Genomic DNA, 14,733 nt, shown 5'->3' with positions numbered 1-14,733 from the left:
ATGCAAGGAACATCTCTGGGACCAGTATATAATGAAAGGAACACCTCTGGGACCAGTACACAACGCAAGGAACATCTCTGAGACCAGTACACAATGCAAGGAACATCTCTGGGACCAGTATACAACGCAAGGAACATCTCTGAGACCAGTATACAATGCAAGGAACATCTCTGAGACCAGTATACAACGCAAGGAACATCTCAGACCAGTACACAATGCTGGGAATGTCTACAAACAGTATACAATACGAGGAACATCTCTGGGACCAGAATACAATGCAAGGAACATCTCTGGGACCAGTATACAATGCAAGGAACATCTCTGGGACCAGTATACAATGCAAGGAACATCTCTGGGACCAGTATACAATGCAGGGAACATCTCTGGGACCAATATATAATGAAAGGAACACCTCTGGGACCAGTATACAATGCAAGGAACATCTCTGGGACCAGTATACAATGCAAGGAACATCTCTGGGACCAGTATACAATGCAAGGAACATCTCTGGGACCAGTATACAATGCAAGGAACATCTCTGGGACCAGTATACAATGCAGGGACTGTCTACAAACAGTATACAATACGAGGAACATCTCTGGGACCAGTATACAATGCAAGGAACATCTCTGGGACCAGTATACAATGCAAGGAACATCTCTGAGACCAGTACACAATGCGAGGAACATCTCTGGGACCAGTATACAATGCGAGGAACATCTCTGGGACCAGTATACAATGCAAGGAACATCTCTGGGACCAATATATAATGAAAGGAACACCTCTGGGACCAGTATACAATGCAAGGAACATCTCTGGGACCAGTATACAATGCAAGGAACATCTCTGGGACCAGTATACAATGCAAGGAACATCTCTGGGACCAGTATATAATGCAAGGAACATCTCTGGGACCAGTATACAATGCAAGGAACATCTCTGGGACCAGTATATAATGAAAGGAACACCTCTGGGACCAGTATACAATGCAAGGAACATCTCTGGGACCAGTATACAATGCAAGGAACATCTCTGGGACCAGTATACAATGCAAGGAACATCTCTGGGACCAGTATATAATAATAATAATAATAATAATAATCTTTATTTTTATATAGCGCTAACATATTCCGCAGCGCTTTACAGGTTGAACACATTATCATCGCTGTCCCCGATGGGGCTCACAATCTAAATTCCCTATCAGTATGTCTTTGTAATGTGGGAGGAAACCGGAGTACCCGGAGGAAACCCACGCAAACACGGAGAGAACATACAAACTCTTTGCAGATGTTGTCCTTGGTGGGGTTTGAACGCAAGGAACATCTCTGGGACCAGTATACAATGCAAGGAACATCTCTGGGACCAGTACACAATGCAAGGAACATCTCTGGGACCAGTATATAATGAAAGGAACACCTCTGGGACCAGTATACAATGCAAGGAACATCTCTGGGACCAGTATATAATGAAAGGAACACCTCTGGGACCAGTACACAACGCAAGGAACATCTCTGAGACCAGTAGACAATGCACAGAACATCTCTGAGACCAGTATACAACGCAAGGAACATCTCTGAGACCAGTATACAACGCAAGGAACATCTCTGAGACCAGTATACAACGCAAGGAACATCTCCGAGACCAGTATACAACGCAAGGAACATCTGAGACCAGTACACAATGCACAGAACATCTCTGAGACCAGTATACAACGCAAGGAACATCTCAGACCAGTACACAATGCTGGGAATGTCTACAAACAGTATACAATACGAGGAACATCTCTGGGACCAGAATACAATGCAAGGAACATCTCTGGGACCAGTATACAATGCAAGGAACATCTCTGGGACCAGTATACAATGCAAGGAACATCTCTGGGACCAGTATACAATGCAAGGAACATCTCTGAGACCAGTATACAGCGCAAGGAACATCTCTGAGACCAGTACACAATGCAGGGAATGTCTACAAACAGTATACAATACGAGGAACATCTCTGGGACCAGTATACAATGCAAGGAACATCTCTGGGACCAGTATACAATGCAAGGAACATCTCTGGGACCAGTATACAATGCAAGGAACATCTCTGAGACCAGTATACAGCGCAAGGAACATCTCTGAGACCAGTACACAATGCAGGGAATGTCTACAAACAGTATACAATACGAGGAACATCTCTGGGACCAGTATACAATGCAAGGAACATCTCTGGGACCAGTATACAATGCAAGGAACATCTCTGGGACCAGTATGCAATGCAAGGGACATCTCTGAGACCAGTATACAATGCAAGGAAAACCTCTGGGACCAGTATACAATGCAAGGAACATCTCTGAGACCAGTATACAACGCAAGGAACATCTCTGAGACCAGTACACAATGCACAGAACATCTCTGAGACCAGTATACAACGCAAGGAACATCTCAGACCAGTACACAATGCTGGGAATGTCTACAAACAGTATACAATACGAGGAACATCTCTGGGACCAGAATACAATGCAAGGAACATCTCTGGGACCAGTATACAATGCAAGGAACATCTCTGGGACCAGTATATAATGAAAGGAACACCTCTGGGACCAGTACACAACGCAAGGAACATCTCTGAGACCAGTAGACAATGCACAGAACATCTCTGAGACCAGTATACAACGCAAGGAACATCTCTGAGACCAGTATACAACGCAAGGAACATCTCCGAGACCAGTATACAACGCAAGGAACATCTCCGAGACCAGTATACAACGCAAGGAACATCTGAGACCAGTACACAATGCACAGAACATCTCTGAGACCAGTATACAACGCAAGGAACATCTCAGACCAGTACACAATGCTGGGAATGTCTACAAACAGTATACAATACGAGGAACATCTCTGGGACCAGAAAACAATGCAAGGAACATCTCTGGGACCAGTATACAATGCAAGGAACATCTCTGGGACCAGTATACAATGCAAGGAACATCTCTGGGACCAGTATACAATGCAAGGAACATCTCTGAGACCAGTATACAGCGCAAGGAACATCTCTGAGACCAGTATACAATGCAAGGAACATCTCTGGGACCAGTATACAATGCAAGGAACATCTCTGGGACCAGTATACAATGCAAGGAACATCTCTGGGACCAGTATACAATGCAAGGAACATCTCTGGGACCAGTATACAATGCAAGGAACATCTCTGGGACCAGTATACAATGCAAGGAACATCTCTGGGACCAGTATACAATGCAGGGACTGTCTACAAACAGTATACAATACGAGGAACATCTCTGAGACCAGTACACAATGCGAGGAACATCTCTGGGACCAGTATACAATGCGAGGAACATCTCTGGGACCAGTATACAATGCAGGGAACATCTCTGGGACCAGTATACAATGCAAGGAACATCTCTGGGACCAGTATACAATGCAAGGAACATCTCTGGGACCAGTATACAATGCAAGGAACATCTCTGGGACCAGTATATAATGCAAGGAACATCTCTGGGACCAGTATACAATGCAAGGAACATCTCTGGGACCAGTATATAATGAAAGGAACACCTCTGGGACCAGTATACAATGCAAGGAACATCTCTGGGACCAGTATACAATGCAAGGAACATCTCTGGGACCAGTATACAATGCAAGGAACATCTCTGGGACCAGTATATAATAATAATAATAATAATCTTTATTTTTATATAGCGCTAACATATTCCGCAGCGCTTTACAGGTTGAACACATTATCATCGCTGTCCCCGATGGGGCTCACAATCTAAATTCCCTATCAGTATGTCTTTGTAATGTGGGAGGAAACCGGAGTACCCGGAGGAAACCCACGCAAACACGGAGAGAACATACAAACTCTTTGCAGATGTTGTCCTTGGTGGGGTTTGAACGCAAGGAACATCTCTGGGACCAGTATACAATGCAAGGAACATCTCTGGGACCAGTACACAATGCAAGGAACATCGATGGGACCAGTATATAATGAAAGGAACACCTCTGGGACCAGTATATAATGAAAGGAACACCTCTGGGACCAGTACACAACGCAAGGAACATCTCTGAGACCAGTACACAATGCACAGAACATCTCTGAGACCAGTATACAACGCAAGGAACATCTCTGAGACCAGTATACAACGCAAGGAACATCTCTGAGACCAGTATACAATGCAAGGAACATCTCTGGGACCAGTATATAATGAAAGGAACACCTCTGGGACCAGTACACAACGCAAGGAACATCTCTGAGACCAGTACACAATGCACAGAACATCTCTGAGACCAGTATACAACGCAAGGAACATCTCTGAGACCAGTATACAACGCAAGGAACATCTCTGAGACCAGTATACAACGCAAGGAACATCTCCGAGACCAGTATACAACGCAAGGAACATCTGAGACCAGTACACAATGCACAGAACATCTCTGAGACCAGTATACAACGCAAGGAACATCTCAGACCAGTACACAATGCTGGGAATGTCTACAAACAGTATACAATACGAGGAACATCTCTGGGACCAGAATACAATGCAAGGAACATCTCTGGGACCAGTATACAATGCAAGGAACATCTCTGGGACCAGTATACAATGCAAGGAACATCTCTGGGACCAGTATACAATGCAAGGAACATCTCTGGGACCAGTACACAATGCAAGGAACATCTCTGAGACCAGTATACAGCGCAAGGAACATCTCTGAGACCAGTACACAATGCAGGGAATGTCTACAAACAGTATACAATACGAGGAACATCTCTGGGACCAGTATACAATGCAAGGAACATCTCTGGGACCAGTATACAATGCAAGGAACATCTCTGGGACCAGTATACAATGCAAGGAACATCTCTGAGACCAGTATACAATGCAAGGAAAACCTCTGGGACCAGTATACAATGCAAGGAACATCTCTGAGACCAGTATACAACGCAAGGAACATCTCTGAGACCAGTACACAATGCTGGGAATGTCTACAAACAGTATACAATACGAGGAACATCTCTGGGACCAGAATACAATGCAAGGAACATCTCTGGGACCAGTATACAATGCAAGGAACATCTCTGGGACCAGTATACAATGCAAGGAACATCTCTGAGACCAGTATACAATGCAAGGAAAACCTCTGGGACCAGTATACAATGCAAGGAACATCTCTGAGACCAGTATACAACGCAAGGAACATCTCTGAGACCAGAATACAATGCAGGGACTGTCTACAAACAGTATACAATACGAGGAACATCTCTGGGACCAGTATACAATGCAAGGAACATCTCTGGGACCAGTATACAATGCAAGGAACATCTCTGGGACCAGTATACAATGCAAGGAACATCTCTGGGACCAGTATACAATGCAAGGAACATCTCTGGGACCAGTATACAATGCAGGGAACATCTCTGGGACCAATATATAATGAAAGGAACACCTCTGGGACCAGTATACAATGCAAGGAACATCTCTGGGACCAGTATACAATGCAAGGAACATCTCTGGGACCAGTATACAATGCAAGGAACATCTCTGGGACCAGTATACAATGCAAGGAACATCTCTGGGACCAGTATACAATGCAGGGACTGTCTACAAACAGTATACAATACGAGGAACATCTCTGAGACCAGTACACAATGCGAGGAACATCTCTGGGACCAGTATACAATGCGAGGAACATCTCTGGGACCAGTATACAATGCAGGGAACATCTCTGGGACCAATATATAATGAAAGGAACACCTCTGGGACCAGTATACAATGCAAGGAACATCTCTGGGACCAGTATACAATGCAAGGAACATCTCTGGGACCAGTATACAATGCAAGGAACATCTCTGGGACCAGTATATAATGCAAGGAACATCTCTGGGACCAGTATACAATGCAAGGAACATCTCTGGGACCAGTATATAATGAAAGGAACACCTCTGGGACCAGTATACAATGCAAGGAACATCTCTGGGACCAGTATACAATGCAAGGAACATCTCTGGGACCAGTATATAATAATAATAATAATAATAATCTTTATTTTTATATAGCGCTAACATATTATGCAGCGCTTTACAGTTTGCACACATTATCATCGCTGTCCCCGATGGGGCTCACAATCTAAATTCCCTATCAGTATGTCTTTGTAATGTGGGAGGAAACCGGAGTACCCGGAGGAAACCCACGCAAACACGGAGAGAACATACAAACTCTTTGCAGATGTTGTCCTTGGTGGGGTTTGAACGCAAGGAACATCTCTGGGACCAGTATACAATGCAAGGAACATCTCTGGGACCAGTACACAATGCAAGGAACATCGATGGGACCAGTATATAATGAAAGGAACACCTCTGGGACCAGTATACAATGCAAGGAACATCTCTGGGACCAGTATATAATGAAAGGAACACCTCTGGGACCAGTACACAACGCAAGGAACATCTCTGAGACCAGTACACAATGCACAGAACATCTCTGAGACCAGTATACAACGCAAGGAACATCTCTGAGACCAGTATACAACGCAAGGAACATCTCTGAGACCAGTATACAACGCAAGGAACATCTCCGAGACCAGTATACAACGCAAGGAACATCTGAGACCAGTACACAATGCACAGAACATCTCTGAGACCAGTATACAACGCAAGGAACATCTCAGACCAGTACACAATGCTGGGAATGTCTACAAACAGTATACAATACGAGGAACATCTCTGGGACCAGAATACAATGCAAGGAACATCTCTGGGACCAGTATACAATGCAAGGAACATCTCTGGGACCAGTATACAATGCAAGGAACATCTCTGGGACCAGTATACAATGCAAGGAACATCTCTGGGACCAGTATACAATGCAAGGAACATCTCTGGGACCAGTATACAATGCAAGGAACATCTCTGAGACCAGTATACAGCGCAAGGAACATCTCTGAGACCAGTACACAATGCAGGGAATGTCTACAAACAGTATACAATACGAGGAACATCTCTGGGACCAGTATACAATGCAAGGAACATCTCTGGGACCAGTATACAATGCAAGGAACATCTCTGGGACCAGTATACAATGCAAGGAACATCTCTGGGACCATTATACAATGCAGGGAACATCTCTGGGACCAATATATAATGAAAGGAACACCTCTGGGACCAGTATACAATGCAAGGAACATCTCTGGGACCAGTATACAATGCAAGGAACATCTCTGGGACCAGTATACAATGCAAGGAACATCTCTGGGACCAGTATACAATGCAAGGAACATCTCTGGGACCAGTATACAATGCAGGGACTGTCTACAAACAGTATACAATACGAGGAACATCTCTGAGACCAGTACACAATGCGAGGAACATCTCTGGGACCAGTATACAATGCGAGGAACATCTCTGGGACCAGTATACAATGCAGGGAACATCTCTGGGACCAATATATAATGAAAGGAACATCTCTGGGACCAGTATACAATGCAAGGAACATCTCTGGGACCAGTATACAATGCAAGGAACATCTCTGGGACCAGTATATAATGCAAGGAACATCTCTGGGACCAGTATACAATGCAAGGAACATCTCTGGGACCAGTATATAATGAAAGGAACACCTCTGGGACCAGTATACAATGCAAGGAACATCTCTTGGACCAGTATACAATGCAAGGAACATCTCTGGGACCAGTATATAATAATAATAATAATAATAATCTTTATTTTTATATAGCGCTAACATATTCTGCAGCGCTTTACAGGTTGAACACATTATCATCGCTGTCCCCGATGGGGCTCACAATCTAAATTCCCTATCAGTATGTCTTTGTAATGTGGGAGGAAACCGGAGTACCCGGAGGAAACCCACGCAAACACGGAGAGAACATACAAACTCTTTGCAGATGTTGTCCTTGGTGGGGTTTGAACGCAAGGAACATCTCTGGGACCAGTATACAATGCAAGGAACATCTCTGGGACCAGTACACAATGCAAGGAACATCTCTGGGACCAGTATATAATGAAAGGAACACCTCTGGGACCAGTATACAATGCAAGGAACATCTCTGGGACCAGTATATAATGAAAGGAACACCTCTGGGACCAGTACACAACGCAAGGAACATCTCTGAGACCAGTAGACAATGCACAGAACATCTCTGAGACCAGTATACAACGCAAGGAACATCTCTGAGACCAGTATACAACGCAAGGAACATCTCTGAGACCAGTATACAACGCAAGGAACATCTCCGAGACCAGTATACAACGCAAGGAACATCTGAGACCAGTACACAATGCACAGAACATCTCTGAGACCAGTATACAACGCAAGGAACATCTCAGACCAGTACACAATGCTGGGAATGTCTACAAACAGTATACAATACGAGGAACATCTCTGGGACCAGAATACAATGCAAGGAACATCTCTGGGACCAGTATACAATGCAAGGAACATCTCTGGGACCAGTATACAATGCAAGGAACATCTCTGAGACCAGTATACAGCGCAAGGAACATCTCTGAGACCAGTACACAATGCAGGGAATGTCTACAAACAGTATACAATACGAGGAACATCTCTGGGACCAGTATACAATGCAAGGAACATCTCTGGGACCAGTATACAATGCAAGGAACATCTCTGGGACCAGTATGCAATGCAAGGAACATCTCTGAGACCAGTATACAATGCAAGGAAAACCTCTGGGACCAGTATACAATGCAAGGAACATCTCTGAGACCAGTATACAACGCAAGGAACATCTCTGAGACCAGTACACAATGCTGGGAATGTCTACAAACAGTATACAATACGAGGAACATCTCTGGGACCAGAATACAATGCAAGGAACATCTCTGGGACCAGTATACAATGCAAGGAACATCTCTGGGACCAGTATACAATGCAAGGAACATCTCTGAGACCAGTATACAATGCAAGGAAAACCTCTGGGACCAGTATACAACGCAAGGAACATCTCTGAGACCAGTACACAATGCACAGAACATCTCTGAGACCAGTATACAACGCAAGGAACATCTCAGACCAGTACACAATGCTGGGAATGTCTACAAACAGTATACAATACGAGGAACATCTCTGGGACCAGAATACAATGCAAGGAACATCTCTGGGACCAGTATACAATGCAAGGAACATCTCTGAGACCAGTACACAATGCAGGGAATGTCTACAAACAGTATACAATACGAGGAACATCTCTGGGACCAGTATACAATGCAAGGAACATCTCTGGGACCAGTATACAATGCAAGGAACATCTCTGGGACCAGTATACAATGCAAGGAACATCTCTGAGACCAGTATACAATGCAAGGAAAACCTCTGGGACCAGTATACAATGCAAGGAACATCTCTGAGACCAGTATACAACGCAAGGAACATCTCTGAGACCAGTACACAATGCTGGGAATGTCTACAAACAGTATACAATACGAGGAACATCTCTGGGACCAGAATACAATGCAAGGAACATCTCTGGGACCAGTATACAATGCAAGGAACATCTCTGGGACCAGTATACAATGCAAGGAACATCTCTGAGACCAGTATACAATGCAAGGAAAACCTCTGGGACCAGTATACAATGCAAGGAACATCTCTGAGACCAGTATACAACGCAAGGAACATCTCTGAGACCAGTACACAATGCTGGGAATGTCTACAAACAGTATACAATACGAGGAACATCTCTGGGACCAGAATACAATGCAAGGAACATCTCTGGGACCAGTATACAATGCAAGGAACATCTCTGGGACCAGTATACAATGCAAGGAACATCTCTGAGACCAGTATACAGAGCAAGGAACATCTCTGAGACCAGTACACAATGCAGGGAATGTCTACAAACAGTATACAATACGAGGAACATCTCTGGGACCAGTATACAATGCAAGGAACATCTCTGAGACCAGTACACAATGCTGGGAATGTCTACAAACCGTACACAATACCAGGAACATCTCTGGGACCAGTATAGAATGCAAGGAACATCTCTGGGACCAGTATACAATGCAAGGAACATCTCTGAGACCAGTATACAATGCAAGGAACATCTCTGGGACCAGTATACAATGCAAGGAACATTTCTGGGACCAGTATACAATGCAAGGAACATCTCTGGGACCAGTATACAATGCACGGAACATCTCTGAGACCAGTATACAATGTGAGGAACATCTCTGGGACCAGTATACAATGCAAGGAATATCTCTGGGACCAGTATACAATGCAAGGAACATCTCTGAGACCAGTATACAATGCAAGGAACATCTCTGGGACCAGTATACAATGCAAGGAACATTTCTGGGACCAGTATACAATGCAAGGAACATCTCTGGGACCAGTATACAATGCACGGAACATCTCTGAGACCAGTATACAATGTGAGGAACATCTCTGGGACCAGTATACAATGCAAGGAATATCTCTGGGACCAGTATACAATGCAAGGAACATCTCTGGGACCAGTATACAATTTGAGGAACATCTCTGGGACCAGTATACAATTCAAGGAATATCTCTGAGACCAATATACAATGCAAGGAATCATTTTACATTGCACATTATCAACATAAAATGCACGTGGAGATGCTGGAAAAACTTTTAACTTTTTCTAAAAGTTTTTAAAACCTATAGAGAAAATTAGAGGTCAAGTGACCAAAACAACCAAAGTCAGAGATCGGCTTTAGTTATCTAAAAGATCATGTCCACCTCTTAATATTAAAGCTACAACAGTGCAGAAATAGTTACAATTGGGCCTTGAGGGACCTGAAGACTATCCCGTCTGATAAGAAGACCCCAGTGTAATGATTGGCTCCCAGGCAGAAATGTAGTCAGGAAGGAAGGTGACAATGTTTTCAGGCACATTCTTTGCCATAATTGCCAATGTTCCTACATAGATGCCAAAATGAGGAAAGACCGGTGTAGTAAAGGAGAACCCTGCCTTGAAGTTATTCGGATCTACAGTTCTGTCCAAAATAACTTTTCAGCAAATTTCAGGGACCCCAAAATACAAATGTAAAACTTTGTCACTACATGATAGCAAAAACCTCAACAGGCAGCAATCCACAGCACAACCACTGAGTGGTCACCTTTGGGCACTTACAGCATAAACATCTCCCAATTGTCATCTTGAGATATGTCAAGCCAAGATGAAAGATAAGGAAGGATATATCTGTACGAGCAACCTCCAAGAAAGAGCATTTGGAGGTTTCCGAAACTTTGAGGTTTCTCTGTTCAGATTGAGACACCTTTTCCCAGGATTCATGGAGGTCCCTGCAGTTGGAAGACCACCTGTCAGCCTTATAGAAGTCTTCTTCTGGAAAAGCCACTTTTATACTTGTTTCTGTTGGCACTTACCATCTTTTGCCCTTACCATCTTTTGCCCTTATGTCCTTCTGATGATCAGATCTGGTTCTCCTGACTCTGGTGTGGGGACGGTCTGGTTATTGTAAGAGGACAAGTCCTTCTTCTCCAGGTATTTTATCAGGTAGCATGAGGCTGTTGACTAAGCAGATGTCTCGTAACACTTCAAGGAGCCCGAGTTACAGATTCATGGTGCGTATGATGAGCGGGATAATGTATAACAGTCTGGAAGCTACTGGCCCATATCTGCAGGGATTCCCCGGACTGGCTCAATCTTTCACCAAAATGACTTTTTAATGATAGCGGCTTCTAAGATAAATATCCTGACTCTCGATTCGAGAGGGTAAAATATTGTGTAATGTCAGGGCTCTGCCTTATTAAATGTAAAATAAGACCATTCCTCCTGAGGTATATAGTGGTTCCGTACAGCAGATAATGTTTGTTTTATTGTATCGTTGACAGTCATCACTATAGAGGGATTTAGAGAAGTCGGAGGTTTGGTTAGAGGAAAGGCTAATTATGGTTCAACACTGTTAGGCTAACTAGATGAGGTGGATCCTCAAAGTCCAAGGTCCGGGTGGAGGCACATGCCATGGGCGTTCGCACAGCAGGCAATTGAGGCACAAGGGAAACAGACAGATAGCAGAGGTCATGGAGACCTCAGACAGGTAGAAGAGGACCTGGAGGCTGCAGACAGGTAGCAGAGGTCCTGGAAGACTGGGTACAGGTAGCAGAGGTCCTGGAAGACTGCAGACAGGTAGCAGAGATCCTGGGAGACCGCAGACAGGTAGCAGAGGTCTTGGGAGACTGCAGTCAGGCAGCAGAGGTCCTGGAAGACTTGGAACAGGTAGCAGAGGTCCTTGAAGCCACAGGAAAACAGGAGACGTCCTTAAAACCGCAGGCGAATATATAGCAAAGGTTCTGGAAGATCGAGAACAGGTAGTAGAGGTCCTGGAAGTCTGGGAACAGGTAGCAGAGGCCCTGGAAGACCAGGAACGGGTAGTAGAGGTCCTGAAGACTGCAGACAGGTGGTTGTGGTCCTGGAAGACCAGGAACTAGTAGCAGAGGTCCTGGAAACTGCACACAAGCAGCAGAGGTCTTGGAAGACTGGGAATAGGTAGCAGAGATCCAGAAAGATCGGAACAGGTAGCAGAGGTTCTGGAGACTGCAGACAGGTAGCAGAGGTCCTGGGACACCGCAGATAGGAAGCAGAGGTCCTGGAAGACTGGGAACAGGTAGCAGAGGTTCTGAAAGACTTGAAACAGGTAGTAGAGGTCCTAGAAGTCGCAGGCAAACAGGTCCTAGAAGTCGCAGGCAAACAGACAGCATTCTGAAAGCTGCAGGCAGACATATAGCAGAGGTCCTGGAAGAGCATTAACAGGTAACAGAGGTCTTGGAGACTGCAGACAGGTAGCAGAGGTCCTGGAAGACTGGGAACAGGTAGCAGAGGTCGTGGAAGACTGAGAATAGGTAGCACACAGAACTTCACAGCAACTAGTAAGTCAAGTCATGATGCCAAGACATAGGTGTGTGTCTTGGTAGGCCTTATATATACCGAGGCAGATGATCACATAGGATTTGCAAAGCTTGATGAGGAACATAAGAGAGTTCAGCAGACTAGGTGGAGTTAAAAGCCTTCCTCTAGCGCGGTGGTGTTGTTGACCCTTACTGCCTCTGGCTTCAGATAAGGTCTTCACAGTTCCTCTCTCTGTCCCCCATATAGGATAGGACAATAGCTGTATGACAGGTAACTAGAGCTTTTTTACAGGGACTCTATCACACCCTGGGCACGATGTGTTACTGTGTCTTCAGGTGTGTGTGGCGGACAGGTAACTTGCAGTTCAGCTGTCCTGCCAGTCTCTGCTGTAAGTCTTTGAGTCCCTTACAACCTCGGTGTTCCAGCTACCAGTGATCTGCGCTTCAGATGGAGGTAGTTCGTTTGCAGCTGGTCTCCCCTGATATCACTCTCATGTGCTTCACTCTCCTTCACTCTCACTGAACGATGTCCTTTCCTTCTGTATCTCTATCCAGGAGTTGCAGCACTTTTTCGTGGCTGCACGGCTCCTCATACGTTCTTCCTGCCTCAGACTGCTCCAGTCTGCTTCCTGGCACTATCTGACTGAAACTAAAACTAACTTTCCCTCCAAACCACAATATATATAGGGGAGTCACCTAAGAATAGGATCAAAAGCTCTCCCTGGTGGCCTGGAGTGTGAACATGTGTGTATGGTGATTACTAGTGATGAGCAAATATACTCGTTACTCGAGATTTCCCGAGCATGCTCGTGTGTCCTCCGAGTATTTTTTAGTGCTCGGAGATTTATTTTTTCTTGCCGCAGCTGAATGATTTACATCTGTTAGCCAGCATAAGTACATGTGGAGATTCCCTAGCAACCAGGCAACCCCCACATGTACTTATACTGGCTATCAGATGTAAATCATTCAGCTGTGGCAAGAAAAATGAAATCTCCGAGCACTAAAAAATACTCGGAGGACCCCCGAGCATGCTCGGGAAATCTCGAGTAACGAGTATATTCGCTCATCACTAGTGATTACCTGATAAAAGATATCCTTCATCGCTTCCAAATGTAACATCACTCTCCCCGTGAGGACAGCAATGCCACTGTGACGACCAGGACCCTGGGGTGCCACATAGTCAGCACCGCCAACATCCCTGGGACCTGATAGAATTGTAAAAAGGGAAGTCTACAGGGACAATCTCTTTCAGCTTCCTCATGGAAAAATTTGTGACTAGTGATGAGCGAATATACTCGTTGCTCGGGTTTTCCAGAGCATGCTCGGGTGGTCTCTGAGTATTTATGACTTCTCGGAGATTTAGTTTTTATGGCCACAGCTGGATGATTTGTGGCTACTAGACAGCTTGATTACATGTGGGGATTCCCTAGCAACCAGACAACCCCCACATGTACTCAGGCTCGCTAGTAGCTGTAAATCATCCAGCTGGGGCAAGGAAAACTAAATCTCCGAGCAATCATAAATACTCAGAGGCCAGCCGAGCGTGCTCTGGAAAACCCGAGCAACGAGTATATTCGCTCATCACTACTCGTGACCATTATGTCTCACCTGGAGAGGTGGATCCTGGAAGCACCTGGTCTAGATGATCAGTCCTTATGCAGCAGGGTGATCTAGTTTGATTAACGGAGGCTGATAAGAGAGGACGGCAACCAGAGTAGCAGAAATAGAACCATGGGAGACAATGAAACAGAGTTGAAACAATGGTAGCAGAGTTGTAATACTTAAAGAAGCGGAGTGAGAAACTGCAGCAGGACAGGAGGTTAAAAAGCCGAATTCCTCCTGACAAGAATTACCATAG

The 14,733-nt window shown here is 44.9% G+C and overlaps 1 protein-coding gene across 2 annotated transcripts in view; it reads right to left on the bottom strand.

The window, feature by feature from the left end:
* LOC143808782 (L-gulonolactone oxidase-like) overlaps positions 1-11,588 on the bottom strand; it is a 171,579-nt gene extending 159,991 nt beyond the window's left edge. The window contains exon 1 of one of the 2 annotated variants that reach the window (XM_077291791.1): positions 11,410-11,588. In XM_077291791.1, the coding sequence (XP_077147906.1) occupies positions 11,410-11,412 (3 nt within the window). In that variant the 5' untranslated portion in view covers positions 11,413-11,588. Of the gene's footprint in view, positions 1-11,393 lie in introns of both variants that reach the window. The other variant, XM_077291792.1, reaches the window with a different exon arrangement.
* Positions 11,589-14,733: the final 3,145 nt, after the last annotated feature.

The sequence above is a fragment of the Ranitomeya variabilis genome, chromosome 2, assembly GCF_051348905.1.
Source record: "Ranitomeya variabilis isolate aRanVar5 chromosome 2, aRanVar5.hap1, whole genome shotgun sequence".
NCBI classification, from domain to species: domain Eukaryota; kingdom Metazoa; phylum Chordata; class Amphibia; order Anura; family Dendrobatidae; genus Ranitomeya; species Ranitomeya variabilis.
Note: the sequence above shows the minus strand (reverse complement) of the source record. Positions and strands in the feature narration are given on the sequence as shown.